Source organism: Phalaenopsis equestris, unplaced genomic scaffold, assembly GCF_001263595.1.
Source record: "Phalaenopsis equestris unplaced genomic scaffold, ASM126359v1 Scaffold223895, whole genome shotgun sequence".
Lineage (NCBI taxonomy): Eukaryota > Viridiplantae > Streptophyta > Magnoliopsida > Asparagales > Orchidaceae > Phalaenopsis > Phalaenopsis equestris.
The window spans coordinates 9,102-26,092 of record NW_018241994.1 but is presented as its reverse complement, the minus strand read 5'-3'; the positions used below and the strand labels follow the sequence as shown (position 1 = coordinate 26,092).

At 37.5% G+C, this 16,991-nt stretch overlaps 1 protein-coding gene across 1 annotated transcript in view; it reads right to left on the bottom strand.

Moving 5' to 3' along the window:
* LOC110037711 (AUGMIN subunit 6) overlaps positions 1-14,410 on the bottom strand; it is a 62,848-nt gene extending 48,438 nt beyond the window's left edge. The window contains exons 1-8 of the mRNA XM_020742418.1: positions 14,087-14,410; positions 13,930-13,986; positions 13,731-13,825; positions 11,561-11,711; positions 11,148-11,273; positions 7,752-7,908; positions 864-924; positions 520-790 (exon numbers count right to left, since the gene is read on the bottom strand). Coding sequence (XP_020598077.1) covers positions 520-790; positions 864-924; positions 7,752-7,908; positions 11,148-11,273; positions 11,561-11,711; positions 13,731-13,825; positions 13,930-13,986; positions 14,087-14,302 — 1,134 coding nt within the window. The 5' untranslated portion in view covers positions 14,303-14,410. The remainder of the gene's footprint in view (positions 1-519; positions 791-863; positions 925-7,751; positions 7,909-11,147; positions 11,274-11,560; positions 11,712-13,730; positions 13,826-13,929; positions 13,987-14,086) is intronic.
* Positions 14,411-16,991: the final 2,581 nt, after the last annotated feature.

Genomic DNA, 16,991 nt, shown 5'->3' with positions numbered 1-16,991 from the left:
CTTTATTGATTATCATATGAAGGGAACTAAGAAAGCCTCATGAAAAAGATTCTAAGGTGCCGTGACCTTAAACATCAAGAGGAGACCCATCTCAGCAGCAAACACAATAACAGCATAATAAGATATCAATAAATATTTTGCATCCAATAATCCATGCAAAAGGAACTCACCAGCCCTACTCGCTTCCACAGCTGAATTCTAACTCCATGTTGTAAGTTCTTAATAGTGAAGTCTATGTTTCCTTATAAGGTGAACAGAAAACAATAGAATACTGCAAAAGATACTAATAATATACCAGATCATAACTTTTTTTAAGAAAACAAGTCAACATTTCCAGAAAGAATGTTCCACACAAATTGTATCTTCTTTAAAAATAATTCCAAAACAAAACAAATAAATAGTGGTTATCCTAAATGCAACTTCAACAGAGCCAGCCATCACCATATGTACCAGAAAGAAATAATTAATCAGCATATCAATATTGACATTGAAACTTAGGATTAAAAAAACGAAGCATACCAGATGAAGTGACTGCTTATGGATACGCTGTAATGCATGCGTCCAACGTCTAATAACCTCAGCCACATCAACGATTTGATGAACTCTTACACCCCTATCATCAGTCTTAGATAAGATATCAGTCTTTGCGGGAATTTGAGAATAACCGACTTTTTCACAAGCATCAGTGGATGAAGACAGTTCACTAGCATGAGCAGAGAGCAAATCTGGATACGAAACATAAGAACCTGATTCCATGGCTGCAAGTAAAGATGACCCCGAGATGCGATACCTAAAAATAAAAATGCCATTGAAATGAAACGGTGAAAGCACACAAGTTACTTCCAGAAAATACTAAAGCCTACCTATGCTCACGATGTGCTATTAGATCCTCAATAGGACCTGAAGCAAGCACCTCGTGTTGACCTGCAAACAAAATATAAGAAAATTAAAATGAATAACCTTCTTTGGGGGAATTACTACTTTACGAGTTAATACTATCTGAAGTAAATGTAAAAAAAGTGAATCAGGAATATTTCAGAACGAATTTAAAATTGATATCATCAGATGGTGTAGATACTTATACCTATGTATCTATTGACTAAGGCCCCGTTTGGGGCAGCGGTAGGGCTTCGGCGCGGCTTGAAAACGCCAATCGGGGGGCGTTTGGATACTTTGGCGTGTGGCTTTTTACAAAAATCCAAAGTAAATACGGCCGCGGGCTCAACCCCATGGCCCAAGCTCCCTCGTATATTTAACGGGGCTGCCCCTCTCCTCACTATGATTCGTTCTTTCGCGTGACTAGCCCTAGCGGAACGCTCCTCTCCCGTGATCCTCTCTCTCGCGATACTTGCCCTAAACTCTCCTCTCCCTATTTCTCTCTCAATTCTCCTATATAGGGTTGCCTCTCTCAGTGAGTTCTCTTCTCCATCATCTTTATCTACTTTGTAGCTCTTTGAGAGTACGGCGGTTTCCTCTTTGTGCGGTGGTTCCTCTATGGTGTGGTTTTGATGTGGTAATTCATTTGTGCTATGGTTTCTAAGTGTGGTGGTTCCTCTGCTGGTTCCTCTGTGTTGCCGTGCCTCTTCTTGTCGGGTAATCATTACCTTAACTATGCTATTGTTTTTAATTTTGGAAATGCTTATATGGCCAAGGTTTTTTAGTTTCCTCTTTGCAGTGGTTCCTCAGTGCAGTACTTCTTCGTGTTGGATAATATGTACCATAACTTTTCTATGGCTTTTTATTTTGCAAAAGGTTTTATGCCCACAATTTGGTGGTTTCCTCTGTGCGGTGGTTCTAGGGCTGTCAAAATAGCTCGTTGTTCGTGAAATGCTCATGTTCGGCTCGTTCATGACGGCTCGTTCGTAAAGTAAACAAGCCGAACACAAACAAGTCTTTAAAACTCGAATTATAAACAAGCCAAACACGAATATCTTTTTGTTCGCTCGTATTCGGCTCATTTTAGCTTGAAATAAAAAAATTATATAATTATTTATATAATAATATATTACATATATTATTTATATAATAAGATATTATATATATTTATATAATTATTTATATAATAATATATTACATATATTATTTATATAATAAGATATTATATATATTTATATCTAAGTTTAAATCGTAACACCTAGTGTGATAATGTGGTTAATATAGGTTCGAATTCAGTACCCTACATTTGTTTTTTTCAAATGAATTTAACTAGTCAATTTCGAGCTAAACATGAGCCGAGCACGGACAAAAATATTTAAATCGAGTCGAACACGAACACACTGTTCACGAGCCAATTTTGAACACAAGCAAAGCCTGAACTCGCTCAAGCTGGGCTCGTTTACAGCCCTAGGTGGTTCCCCTTCCTGTTGGTGCCCACTGTGCTCGAGAATTTTGCGGTTTTTGATTTGGCAATTTCTTATGGTTAATTGACATTCGGTTGATGTTAGATTTTGCGATTTTTGGGAATCCCACCTGCAATGAATTATAGGTGTTGGTTTTCAGTTGATGTTTGATTTCAATTTTATGCTTGCTCTTTTACGTTCTTGATTGGTGACACCAGTGTTGGTTTTGAATGCACATTCAATGTCTTGTAATCACATGCAAAGTGGTGTCTTTCGGTTGATGGTGGATTATGCACATTTGGTTGGTGTTGGCATATAATGTGTATGTGGTGGATGTGGAGGGTGGATGTGTTTGTGTTGAAGGACGTGGATGTGGTGGTGAAGGGTGGTTAGTGCGTGGATGTGGAGGTGAAGGTGGAGGTGGTGATGTTTGGAGATGTTTGTGTGAGTGAGGTGAATGTGTTTGGAGGTGGTGATTGGGTATTCGTGTGGTTGTGGATGCGTTTGTGTGTGAGTGAGATGGTGGTGGGTATTTTCGGTATAGTTGTGGATGTGTTGGTGATGGTGGGTGTGTTTGGAGTTGATTGATGTGTGGTTGTGTATGTGTTGGTGAATGGAGTTGTTGGTGTTGTAGATGTGTTGTGTGTGTGAAGGTGTTTTTAGTATTGTTGTGTGTGTGAAGGTGTTTTTAGTATTGTTGTGTGGGTGTTGTAGTGGTGTGGTGTGGTGTGGAGCGGCAATGGTGATGCTATTGTGGCATTATTTTTTCTCCATGAGTTGTGTTAAATAATTTTTATAGAAAATGTTCATGTTGATTAGTTTTTTGCATGATAGTATATATAATGGTTAAAACCAAAGAGGCTGGTTCATCTGCAATCTGGAATAAGAATACCAAAATGATATTTTGTGACCTATGCTTCAAAGAAGTTGAGAAGAAAAATAGACCAACAACATATTTCAACAAGGAGAAATGGCAAAATATCAAAAAAAAATTTAAGAAAACTACAGGTAGAGAGTATGATTGGATGCAGTTGAAAAACAAATGGGATCAGCTGAAAAAGAATTGAAAAATCTAAAGGAGATTGAAGCGAAGAATCACGAGTTTGGGTTGGGATTCGATAAAGCGAACGATTGATGCTTCCAAGGACTGGTGGGCTGAGAGACTGACGGTGAGCATTTTACAAATGTCCACTGCTTTTGTTCCATTTTTATTTTTTTTTTTCAAGTACATCAACATGTCAATTGAATTTGTAGGCGGTATGAGCTGCTAAAAAATTTAAATGCAGTAGCATCAATACTGAGCTGGAAGACAAGTTAGATCGTATGTTTGGTGGTGTCGTGGCCACGAGTAACAATGCATGTGCCCCTAATGAGGCAGGGTTTGATGATACCCTGTAAATTTGGCAGCTGACCAAACAGGTGATTCTAACAGAGACCTCAGCCCAAACCGTAATGAGGTCGAATCCACTAGCCGATCAAAGCGGCTTAGGGTTGAGAAAAAGAAAAAAGAGGGAATTGCATTCATTAGAAATCAGATATCATAGTTGATGGCTTCATGCACCAACGACCCTGGCCCACCACAAGTAACATTTGTCCGCAGGTTATGCGAATTCTAGAGTCAACTCCAGAAATTTACGAGAACATGTTGCATTTTTCTCTATGAAGTTAATTGAAGAGCCGACCTGGCAAGAGTTTTTCATGACGATGGTCGCTAACCTTAAGGTGGATTACCAATGTTGTTTTCATAGGAACAGTGATGCTTGAGGAACACTTTTTTTCACTAGCTACTTACTGATTTGGACATTTTGCACATGATGCTTTGATTTTTCGTGCTACTTTGGAAATTTATGCCACTTTGGAAATGTAACTTTATCTGAGAGTTTTTCATTCTTCATTATGTTTTCGGTTTACTTCAGTAATGTTATTTTGATATTAGTTTTGTTCATAATGTTACATGATTGTAGCTAATTGGTTGATGCTTATGTGTTAACTACTTCGACAATGAAATACATGGATGCTAATAAAGGAGTAGAAGGAGAGTCGTAGTTGCGGTGTGTTTGATGGAAGAATATTATAACTCATACATAGAACACTCCCCTTGCATAACATCCCCCTATGTAGGTGACAAATGAGTTGGGGGTTGAGGAGCTGTTTGTGGGCCACCCAATGAGGTTTCGCAATATGTTTCGCATGACATAGGAGGTATTCACGAATCTATTGGAAGAATTCTAAAGAAATCATGGGTTTCATGGCTCCAACAGAACGAGTTTATGAGAAATGTTAACAATAACTCTCTACATATTATCGTAGAATGAATAAATGCAAGTAATTATGGAATGATTTCAGCACTCTTCCGAGATAATTTACAGATACTTCTCAATAGGGTTGAATGCACTTGTAAATTTTTCATCACAAGTCATAAAACTAACATATCCTATATTTGAACAGACCCCCCATAGATTTCGCACGATGCATGATATATTTCATACTTTCATGTGATTTCTCATATTTAGTACATTTAATTTTTATAAGAATATAATAATTAAGGAATCCTTTGTTATCTTTCTAGAATTGTATTAGAGCAATCGATGGAACACACGTTGATGCACGTGTTCCACACAACGAGAAGAGCGCATTCATCGGGCATTGTGGGTCATCGACGCAGAATGTCATGGTGGGATGCGACTTCAACATGTGATTCACTTATTATGGTCGGCCGAATATTCAAATCTATAACATGGAATAAGAAATATAACTTCTCATATCCACCCACAGGTTCACTTGAGACTGAGTTGGTCCCCCTTTTTTAGTTCAACATTATTCATTCTATTCACACAAGGTAAATATTATTCGGTTGATGCTGGGTATCTGGATGCAACGAGAGTATTTAAAACTCTATCCTAATACAAGATACTACATACCTGATTTTAAGCAAGTCAGCAATGTCACACGTGGCGGGAAGAAAATGTTCAACAAAAGAACAAAAGACATCTCTCCTTATGCGGTGTCATTAAAGGGACTTTAGGTGTTTGAAAGAAGAAATGAGTTACACTTCGCGATATGTCAACTTACACGTTTTCCAAACAGCTGCAGATGGTGATTGTCACGATAACTCCATAATTATAATCGACAACATCCTTCCAGCAACAATATCGACTTTCATAGGGCGGATGACGATCATGCACATGTCCCTGTTGAGACATGAGTATCAGCTTGAATAGTCTTTTTCACATGCCGAAAATGATATTCCCGAGACTTACACTCAAGATGGGGAATGTGCAAGCAAGATTACAGAGTTGAGGTAACGAATTACAGATACAATAAGTGGGTGTGATTGGAGGAAATGTTACTTTTTTATTTATGATAATTGTCATGTTTGCTGAAGACATTCACTGTTTATTGTACAGGTACTTTATACAGTTCGTGTATAATTTTGTTCATTATACATTTGATATTTGCCGCGATTGTTTTTTATGCAAATTGTATATGTTTATCTTCCTTTTTTGTATTTTTCTTCTTTTTTATCTTTTTGTAGTTTTTGAAAGTCTATGATGAGACGTTTGACATAATTGGTACTTTTGGATAGTCTGTATGTCACTATTGATTGATGTCAAATATGAAATCCTAATGAAGACAACGTTCCTCTCTCTTTTCGGTGCTATGGTTTTTGAGGTTCTTCTTGGTATTTTTTGGTGATATGCATATGCGACGCAGACAAACTTAGTATTACGTGGGCTAAAAGCAACTAAGAACCAATTTTTTATGAGGTCTGTTACCTTTTTGTAGCGAAAGTTTGTTGTTTTACACGCCGAGTTCTCTAAGACCTCACAGTTGCATAATACTTTAAATAATTACTTCTGTTATTAAATTTTTACTAGTGTTATGTTTAATAGTTTATGTTTTTAAGGCTTCAAGAAGGATGAGCTTAAGGATTTCAGGTACTTCCAGAGGATTTCACTATTACTGCAGACCTCAGTGTTCACTACTCACTTCACATCAGTAACATATCTACGGGAGATGGTTTTATAAGTGGGCAGATGGACTGAAAGATTCCACCTTCAAGAGTGATCGGGCGTGGCGAGTAGTAGTCTTTTTTTGTGGCTTATCTTGTGGCATACACCGTCTGCATTTTAAAAATAATATTATCATTTTATTTATTATTATTTAGTAGTCTTTTTTTAAAATTTTGTAATAATGCTACTCACTGTTTAGTGAGATTTCTTATTTTTATTTCGTAATGTTTTGCACTGCATATTTGCTCTGAAGTATGGAATATACTAGTATAAACAGTTTTGTTACAAACAATATTACTGTACAGGGGTAAAATTGTCATTTGTTCGGAAACAGATGCAGCACAACTGTTTTCAAATTGTAAAAAACAAATAAACTGTCAGATTATCCGCAGCAGCTTCCTATGGCAGGTGCTGGGCAAACTCCCATTAAGCTGCAGCTGCCCCAAACAAACCCTAAATAAGCATCTATAAAGATGAGAGATTTGAAATCAAACTAAACTTACTTTCATATGATAAGCACATAATTTACAAAGATGGAAACTTAAGCTATAATTTTCCAACAATTCTATTCTTCGAGCAAAATAACCACCGAATAGAGAGATGAGAATACAAATCAATCTCATGACCTTAGAGATCAAAATAATGTATTCCTAAACATAAAATGAAGTTTCAAATAACAGCTTTTAACACTAAAAGGATAATAGAAAATAAAGCAATTCAGTAAGTTGCAGCCCATCAGTTTGATGCATATGTGCAGGATAAGAAAATGCAAGGAAGCAGCACATCTGTGGCCATGCATGGTGCTGCAGGGTTGAAGCAAGTGGTGAAACCAGCTGATAAATATCAAAATCCAGGCAAACCGAAAGTACATCGTAAAAATTTTATCCCAGTGACACTGTTAGTAAAAATACTTGGAACACACTCATTCTCTCTTTCCACTAAAAAATGCAAAAGTAGTGAAGCACATTGGCATAAACCTAACACTGTTTGATATGAGTATGTCCACAACGGTGATGCAAAAGAATGTAAACAATTATTTTTTTCTGAACTCAAACTTCGCTTTTGCTTCCTCATTTTCAAGTTATTCTTTTGCATTAGACTAGGAACGGAACATTTTCAACTATAAAATGCCCACATAAAAAGTAAAGTGGATGACTAATAAGCTGAACCCGATGACATAAATGACTGATGCAGAGTTTTCAAAAGTAAATTTACCAATATCCATAAGTTAGAATTGCCTTTCCAGCAGACTAATTTGCATTTAAATATGCAAAAAAATGCATCCATATCAGCATGCATCTATGCTTCATAAGTAAGGTGCTTATAAGATAAGAACAATGCGATGCTAACTGATATATGAACCATGAAACAAAAACTACTTAAAATGCAAAGAACTTACTCTTTCGAGATAATAAGGACTCCCATAAGCGGGTTGCTTTCGAAACCAGATGGGCATTCTGACTAGAAGTGGAGATGTGATCATCCCATAATTCCCCATCTAACTTTGCTTTATTTCTCAAATCCTGCAGTTTTTCTAATTCTTGCTGCAAATATGCCTGAAAGAATGTTACTGAAATGATCAAGAACTTGGTACTTGCAGATGCTAGGAGCAAAACATAAAGAATATAGAATATGAAACACGCAAATGTTAATAATAAGAGGGAAAAAAAAAAGATAAAACTAATGTCATGTATGAAGGCATATACAATATCAATTTCATTAAATCATAAAAAAAAGGAATGTGGTAAAGGTATGTTGGAGTCATCAAAAACATATGTGATGGATCCAAAATTAACATTAGTAATTACGAAACACACAAAACGCTTTCAATCATAGCAAGATATATAAAAGATTGATGACGCCTCTGTGTAGCCAATCCCAATTTTCTCACCATCAACGTGAATACTACAATCTCACAGCTCCCAAAATCGATAATCAAACTATAAACTTTGTCCTTCAGCATGCACTTGGTGTGAAAACTATTGTGCCTCAGCCATGACTGATTCTTCTCTGGCTCCGTCTGTAGGTTCTCCGTATGACTAGAATCTCTCTCTCATCCCCCTATAGGATTGTAAGTGAGTCAAGACAACTCGTCAGCCGACTCGAGCTAGGCTCGATAAGTGGCTTCTGAACTGAGCTTTGATGAGCTAACAAGCCAAGCTCAAGCTAGCCCCAACTCGATTAGTTAGCTCGTAAGTCAACTCGTTTATGAAAATATTAATATAAAATATACTAAAAATATATTAAAGTTGAAGACTTTATCTTTAAAGTATTAAAAATATTTAACAAAAATAAAATTTTATATTTTATATTTTATATTTAGTGATTTCCTATAATTCCTCTCTTAATTGCTCATTCAATTTGTCATTTATTATAACAATCCCTTAAATTTATATTATTTTCTCTCTTTAAAAATAAAGAAGTCAGCTCGAACTCCTAGACTTAAACTTGAGCACAAACAGAAGTCAAGCATATAGATTCTCATGAGAAGGCCGAGAAGTCCAGGATAACTAATATATTCAATAAGAAATCTGGGACGGTTGCTGTGGTTAGTAGGGGAAAATGAAAAACTCGATAAAATTAATCAAGCTCAAACTCAAACTGAGGGTGGCTCGTGCTCAACTTGACTCGTTTATACTCCTATCCCCCTGTGAAGTTTCTACTTTATATTCACCTCTGCTTCCTCTTCCTCCACTTCCTCGGCAACTCCTTGCTCCGTGAATAAAGCAACTCGACTCGTGAAACTGCTATAGGCTATCTGGTCGTAGTCGTGGCATCTGGAGCATCTCTTGGTAGGCATTGTACTGGGCAAGCTACCCTTTTCTAGAATTTTCCCACACAGATCTATCTTATCACTTCCCTGTCCTGTATTTCCAACTCCTCCAGAGGTACTCTTGTCGGTAATTATAGCTATAGGTGATTGCCTAAATGAGGATTGTTATCTGAATGAGGGTTATTGTCTGATCTGTTTCTATTGTCTTTCCACCTTCAAAACCAAAGTTTGGACATCTCCCAATGAGTAATAAAACAAGAGTTATACGACGTTGCTAGTAGCGGGCTTCAAGCAATGGTATGTTTTTTAGGCTCAACCAACCCACACTTTATCTGTAACCAATCAAACTATGTGGTAAACTCCTCTATCGCTAGGTCTCTGTACTATAGGAGGTGAAGTCCCAAAAACATATCCTGACGGTAATGAGGCCGTAGGTATCATCTCTGCATCTCCTTCCTCATTTTCTCCCATTAAATAACCTTCTCTCTTTCTTTGTCTGTAAATTTTCCCATCGCAAAGAAGTGCTCTTCAATTTAATGGTTGTAAGCTTATCTCTTGACACTCCTTGTACTCAAAGACCCTCTCAACTGATTGTAGCCATTCGATGAAATCGTCGGGATCCATACCTCCAACGAACTCCGTTGGATTTACTTTGATACCAAAATCTCAGTCCTCCATATGTAGCAACATCTCTCGGCTCCTTTGATATTGAATTCCAAAGCACTAGGGCCTATCTTCCTCATCACTCACGTCTTCCCTATGGAATAGATTCAGATCCTCATCCCATTCTCCTCTTCGACTTCCCAGATCATGATCGAGAGTAATTTCCCCCTGAGTTCCATCATCAATCTCAAAAATCCTCTGTTGAAGATGACAAATCATTCGTTGTATCTCGTTCTGAGTAGGTTCCGACATGTATCTTCATGGTGACATGATTAGGGTTTGGGGATTAGAAGAGGTGGTAGAGAAAATTTTTTTATGGGGAGGGTGGTTTGGGTAAAAAAGGGTGCTAAAAAACCTAGGATAGAACTAAGATTAAGCTAGGTCTGATACCAATTGATATTGAAGATAGCCCAAAACACAATAAACTGCAAATATGATTGCAAAAAATACGGGAAACTACAATAATGGGGTTCTCATAACAGAAATAACATTGACAACAGCACACTCAAACACCATAGGGGAAGGACAAAGGTGATGGGTGGCGGCTAGACAGTAGGTGGGTGCAGGTTGGGGGTTGTGGGTTCAACCGAGAGGCTTGGGAAGGGTGGAGACAACATGTGGAAGGTATGCAGAGAATAACGACAACAGCATAAAGGGTGGAGATAACAGGTGGAAGGTAGGCAAAGGATGACGACAACAACGGGAAGGGTGGAGACAACAAGTGAAAGGTAGGCAGAGATTGCGGCAACAGGTTGGGCCGTGGGAAGGGTTAACGACAGCAAATGGTGAGGTGGGATGGATTACAGCTAGATGGAAGGAAGTAAAGGGGGTTTGTGGTTAGTAGAGAATGGGTAAGATCAGGTTTGGAGGAAGCAGGGAAGGGGCCAGAAGGTTTGTCGCTACGGGTTTGAAGGTATAAGGATGGTTGCAGCAGGCGGGGGTATAGGCGTAGGTAGTGACTGCGACAAGATTAAGGGATGGTTTAGTGGTAGGTTTGTGGGTAGATAATCACCACCTTGGAGGAGGATATAGTCATAGCACCACCTGTCCTCGGATATAGCTCTAGCTAGGGAGAAACGCCGATGGCAAGAAATCTGAAATTATGAATACCGAAACCCTAAATAGAGAACATGAAATATATATACTAGTAGATAGCGTTCAACACTCACGGCGTTTCAGCCCCCATGAACCTCATGCCAACATAGATTATACATACATATAGTCAACACTTTATGTAGCATACCATATAATTAGCACTCTAAATGATTGGGATAAGATTGATAATGATATACTTTGAAAGATGTATTTTGAAGATAAAAAATAACATAAAAATTTGAAGTAAAAAGAAAAGTTTAGTACCTCTTCAGCACAAAGAGCACGAAATTCTGCAGTCATTTCATTAGCTAAGTTGGACCAAGCAGCTTGCCTATGTACAGCAATACTTGCATTTTTTAGGAACTTTCTTCTCTCAAGTGCAATCCTTGCCTGTAATAAATAAAAGATGCAGATTAATTTTTAAATATAAGAATAAAAGGTAAATTAAAATTTTGATACAATAAAAATGAAAGAAGGGAGAAAAATAACACAGATATTTCATGCTTAGGATATGGAAAAGCAAAATAAAATCAAGATCCTGAAGCATTTTTTATATCTAGCATCAAAAAAATCTATTGAAGGGGGAGCAAAATATTTAAAATCAATTCACAAAGCTCGAGTCATGTCATAAAATGGATCAGGAAGCAACAAATACTGGATGTTAATGTTTTGAATACCTTGGTTACAGGAAGTAAAGCTGCAGCATGAAGATAAGATGCATCCGTTAGTGAAGCAGGAAGTGGATTAGAAGCTACATCAGCAGCAAATGTGCGACTATGAACCTCCCTCAATGCATGCACAGAAAGTTGCCATAAGAGCTCAACAAATCTGGTTTGCAGCAAACATAAAATGAGAGCTTACATGATCAACATCCTAAGAAAGATATCAGGAATGAGAATACACAAAATTTAGGACAGAAGACAAATTAAAAAGAATGCTGCGTAGTAGATGAAAATAACTTTTGGTACAATTGAAATGAGATCTAAAGAAAATATAATATAAAGGAAAAAATATAGCACTAAAAGGATAAGTTAGAAATTAAAATCTAGACATGATTCTAAGAGAATTACAAAGAAACATCAAATACAAAAATGGAAGGAACAACTGAAATATATGTTGTACGTTTTTATCTATATAAGGTATTGTAGGCTATGCCATGACAAAGGCTGAACAACCATGTTTTGTATCTTGGATTCAATTTTCCACAATAAGCTCAAACTATCTAATAATGTCCTACGTCAACCAACCTCTACCACCAAAATAAGCCCCTTAGCATGTTTACCACCCCCAATACAGTAGGCATTGCTTTGAACGAAGAAACACGTGACTATTGATAAGAAATAAAATGGTCACAAGGCTTCTTGATCATTTTGAAGAATGCCCAAAGGATAAATCTCAGAACAGCAAAAGCATGGGAACCTTAAACATTATCCACTCCCTCAATCCCTCCCCACTTATCAAAGCACAAATCAAAGAATAGGAATGAGGCTGACGGAAACTCATCTATGTAATGATAGTAAAGCTATGCAACACTACAAACACCTTCATTTAACTTTTTGTGTAACAATTTAAGCCTAACATATTACTTATAAAATTTTTTCCTCTATCGGAGAATTAATCAAACAAAGGTAATTGCAGTCATAAAAAAAATCAACATCATAATAAAACCCAATCAATATCATCTTTATTCCAAGTATTTGAGCTTTGCATTTGTGAATCCTCACATAAAAAGCATTCATCTTCAGTGTTCTGTGTTTTGTCCAGTTAAATTTGTGCAAATCCTTTTCACAACATCTAAAATCAATTAAACAAATTGGTCATGCTTTTAGCAGCATAAGTTATTGTTCATGTCATGAAAAAAGCTAAACAACCATACTCTGTAGCTTTGATTCTATTTACCAATACTAAAAAATTATTGGCATGTTCAAGCAATTTAATGATATCCTATATAAACCAAGCTCTAAAACCAGAATGACTTATCACTCCAGATCCATAAGGTATTGCTTCAAACAAGAAAGCACATGGCTCTTAATGAAAAAAGAATCAATCAAAGTTAAGGCTCCCATATCCACTTTAAAAGATATTTACAATATAGATATCTGGTCAACAAAAACATTGGATGCTTATAGGGTTTAGCATCATTTCCTCCCTCCCCTCATCAAAGAATGAAGCAGAACATAGGAATGAGGATAATGGAAACTCATATATGTTATGATAGTAAACATATGCAGCTACGTTATTTTCTCTTTTTGTTCAACAATTAAAGCTTAACAACATCGTCAATTCAGAATTATCTCAAATTACAGAGTATTAATTAACCACAGGTAAATGTAGTCATAAGACAACATAAGGACCCATCCATTGGATAAAAGCTATGGGAAGTAAAAATCCTACCTACAGAAGAACTAAAAATATCCTTCAATCAAAGCATCTATTGAGACCTTGAGATCCCATAAATAAAAGATAGTTCAAAAATGAACTCACTAACATCAAAGAGGACATTATACTTACTAACTCTTTTCCAACACCAGGCACACTACACAAATGGTGAATTTGAAGGTGCGTGTCATAAAAGAAAGCATGCTTAAGATAATAATTGCATTAAGCACAGTAAGTTCGTCAAAAAGGATAAATCGCCTAAACTCTAGCTTGTGCTTCATCTTGACAAGAGTTCATAACATTGCATCCTCAAATATATCACCCACTGCCTAGCGATCACATACCGTTCGTTCTGTAATACTAGAGATTACATGCTTCACTCAAAAACGAGCTTTCAAAATTCCTTCAAGGATCATAAAAAAGACGCCATATTGCTATTAATGAACAAAGGAGAAGCAGAATAGTGACCTCGGCCCACAACAAGTCGCGAGCGATGATACCCTAGCGTTGCTTCTTGGCAGTGCCCCTTGTGACTCCAGCTCACTTATTATACCTTGCACAATCTTTCCAGAAGCATAAGTACACAGCAAAAATCAAACAGCACTTAAAGAACTGGGTACCCGTAAACCCTAACGATCATTAATTGAAAAAAACAGACTATATATACCTTACGAAAATCTCGGGACTGAGCAGAATCGTAAATGGGCCACACCTTATCGAAATCCTAGCACATGCCCAAATACCAAAACGGTGAGGAATCTCAGATCCAAGCCAAATGGAAGAAAAAGTAAAGGAATAGCGATCCGGGTGAGCGAAATTCTTGCCTTGGCAGATTGGACGGGCCCTCTTAAGGACGAGAGAAGAAAGTATAGAAGCTTTTCCCCCAATCTAGGGTTGGAATGCCGGAAATGGCCGACCCTGGGACTCCCTCCTGCCCCGCCCACGCCAATGATAGCCGGATCCAGGCCGAGTAGCAGGCAATTCGTGTACATAGCACTCTCCAGCTCTGCCTCTCTCTCCTTTTCACGGTCCGTCGCCATTTCTACCGAAGAGAAAACTGTTCGCTCCTCTCGCACTTCATACCAAACTCTACTTGTACCTCGGCAGAGCCTCTCTCTCTCCTCACTCCTCAGTGGAGTCTCTCTCTCGCTCGAATTTTTTTTTTTCTCGCAAACGAAGTTCAATGGGATGATATACTAAATTATAAAATTTTTTAAATATGAAAAAAATGATGTAATTAAAAAAATTGATTATGAAAAATTAAATAAATCTCAATATTTAAATAACTAACATCATAAAAATTTTAGCATGTTACTTTAAAAGTTAATAATACTTAATTTAAAAAATTTTAAATATAAATATAAAAATCACACTGTAATAATTTAAAAAAATTAGAGGGATTTACATAATTGCCACCCATCTCTCAGGCACTTATACACTAGCACATATTCTTTGTTTTTTACATTGATATCATCAAATCACATCAAAAGTTTCACTTTTTAAATTTTTAAAAACTGAAATTTATCTTATTGGTATGTTTGTAAAAATTAACGTTTAGGTGTTAGATACGTAAATAGAAATTAATCGAGTGGTAGCATGTAAATTTTTAAAATTTTATAATGATCATAAATTAAATGTGGTAACTTATTATTAAGTTTAATATAGAATTAATATATACATACATACATACATATATAAATTAAATGTTGTAACTTATTTTTTGAAAAGCCTAAGGGCTAAATCTATTAAAATAGGAAAGATACATAACTGTTGTATGAAAGGGCCCAATAAAGGCACCATACCCATACAATACAACACACACAAACACCCCAAAAGAAAAAAGATACAGAGAAACCCAAAAAAAGGAAAGATACCAAAATCGCATAAAAGAAGTAGCTAGGGACAAGCCAGTTTAGTTCTGCTCTGCCTCTAGTTCTAGGGCGAGATCCAGATAACAAATCATTGAGTGCCGAGTCATTTCCCGAAGTAACCAAAGTATCATCCATTAGGTTCCCAAGCTGAAGTTTGCCTCCAATCTTCTTCTTCCTCCTTGAATAGACCTGCATTCCTTCTCAGAAGACTGGCTCATCTGATCATCGTGTTGGTAAACAGAACGCCGGGCAGATAAAAGCTGATGAGCACCAGAAGAAGGATTGTCAACTGTTGCAACAATTGTATGTTTAAGTGTGTGTGAAGCATGAAATGTTTCCTCTTCGCCTAATGCTTTCTCCAACTAAGGAGGGTTTGAAAGTGTAGGTTGCTCAGCATGGCCATCCAGCTTCTCATCGATCGCAGAAATAGTATTTTCAGGGGGAGGATCCACAATGACAATTAAATCAGATATCATAACCTGTTTTGTGGTAGTTTTCTCTTCAGATGGAACAGATATTTCCAAAGCAATAGGGTCAGATCCATTCTTATTCACTTGATCTTTAGATTTCAAATTAGGGTGAAGCTTATAACATTTATCAAGGTTATACCCAAACATCATACAATAAGAACAACATGGAGGTCTATGCTCCATAACAATTTGTTGTCAATATCCATTGTGAGTTGTGCCCAACCAGACTTCAGTAACATCAGGTAAAGTAATATCTCTTTCAACAAGTATTCAGACCAGAGAAGGTCTGGTTAGGTTAAAACCGGGTAGATCTAGCTTCACAGGGTCTCCAAGTATGACGCCAATAGAGTAAAGAACCTGATGATGAAAAAAGTGTAGCTTGGATTAGGTAGACTAAACCATACTAGTATAGTAGGAGATTCGCGCTTGGGGTCAAAATCAGGAGACCACTTGAGTTTCATTGGTTTACCAGTAATATTGAGAATTTTTTTGGAAAAAATCTCAGTGTAGTCTTTAGGCATGGGAAGTTGAATTAATACGTGTCTCCCATCTATGAGACCTACTTTCCACTTTCCTACTAATTTGAGAACAACAAAACTTTTCCTGATAACCTCCATGGTGGGTGTCCCCACAAAAATTTCCCAATAAGAGCAAACTTGAATTTATCAGTAAGGGATGAAATTTCTAGCTCAGAGAAAAAAAAAGGCAGCTTTCCCACTTTTCTTGCTTGCAATCTTGATAAAAGGGCGATCACCTTCTCGTTGCTCCTTAAAACTTGAGGGGATCCTAAAACCGTGAGGGGAAGACAACCGCTGTCTCCCTCTGAGAATTACCCACCACGTGGACAAATGATACTTTGTCAGGTTCAAACGTAGACAAAGGAAGCTCCATCACAGCAAGAGAAGCCCTGCCAAAGTGGGGCAGCGGCAAAAATAGCAGGCCGAAAGGCCGGGGCGAAAAACTGTAGTTGTTGAAGCCGCAGAACAGTCACAACTCGATCAAACAAGAGCGAGAGGAGAACCACGCAGACGAGACGACGAAGACGAGCTGAAATGTCAGGCCGAACGCGCAGACGAGACGACCACGAGGACCGAAAGGTCGGGACGACCACGCAGACGAAAAGACGATCGCGGCTCGACGCGGCTCGCAGCTCGACGTCCACAGAAGCAGCGAGACGTGACGACGATCGCAGGAGAGATTGAAGAACCCAGAATTCGTCGTCGAGTGCAAGAGCTTCGTCTTCGAGCACAATGGTAAAGCGGAAAGATCAAGCCAGGGAATCGTCATTGGGTGAAACCCTAGCGGAGCAACTCGAGCTCGCCATCGACGCCATTCCTCTTATATATATATGTATGTATATATATATATACATAGATATGTATGTATGT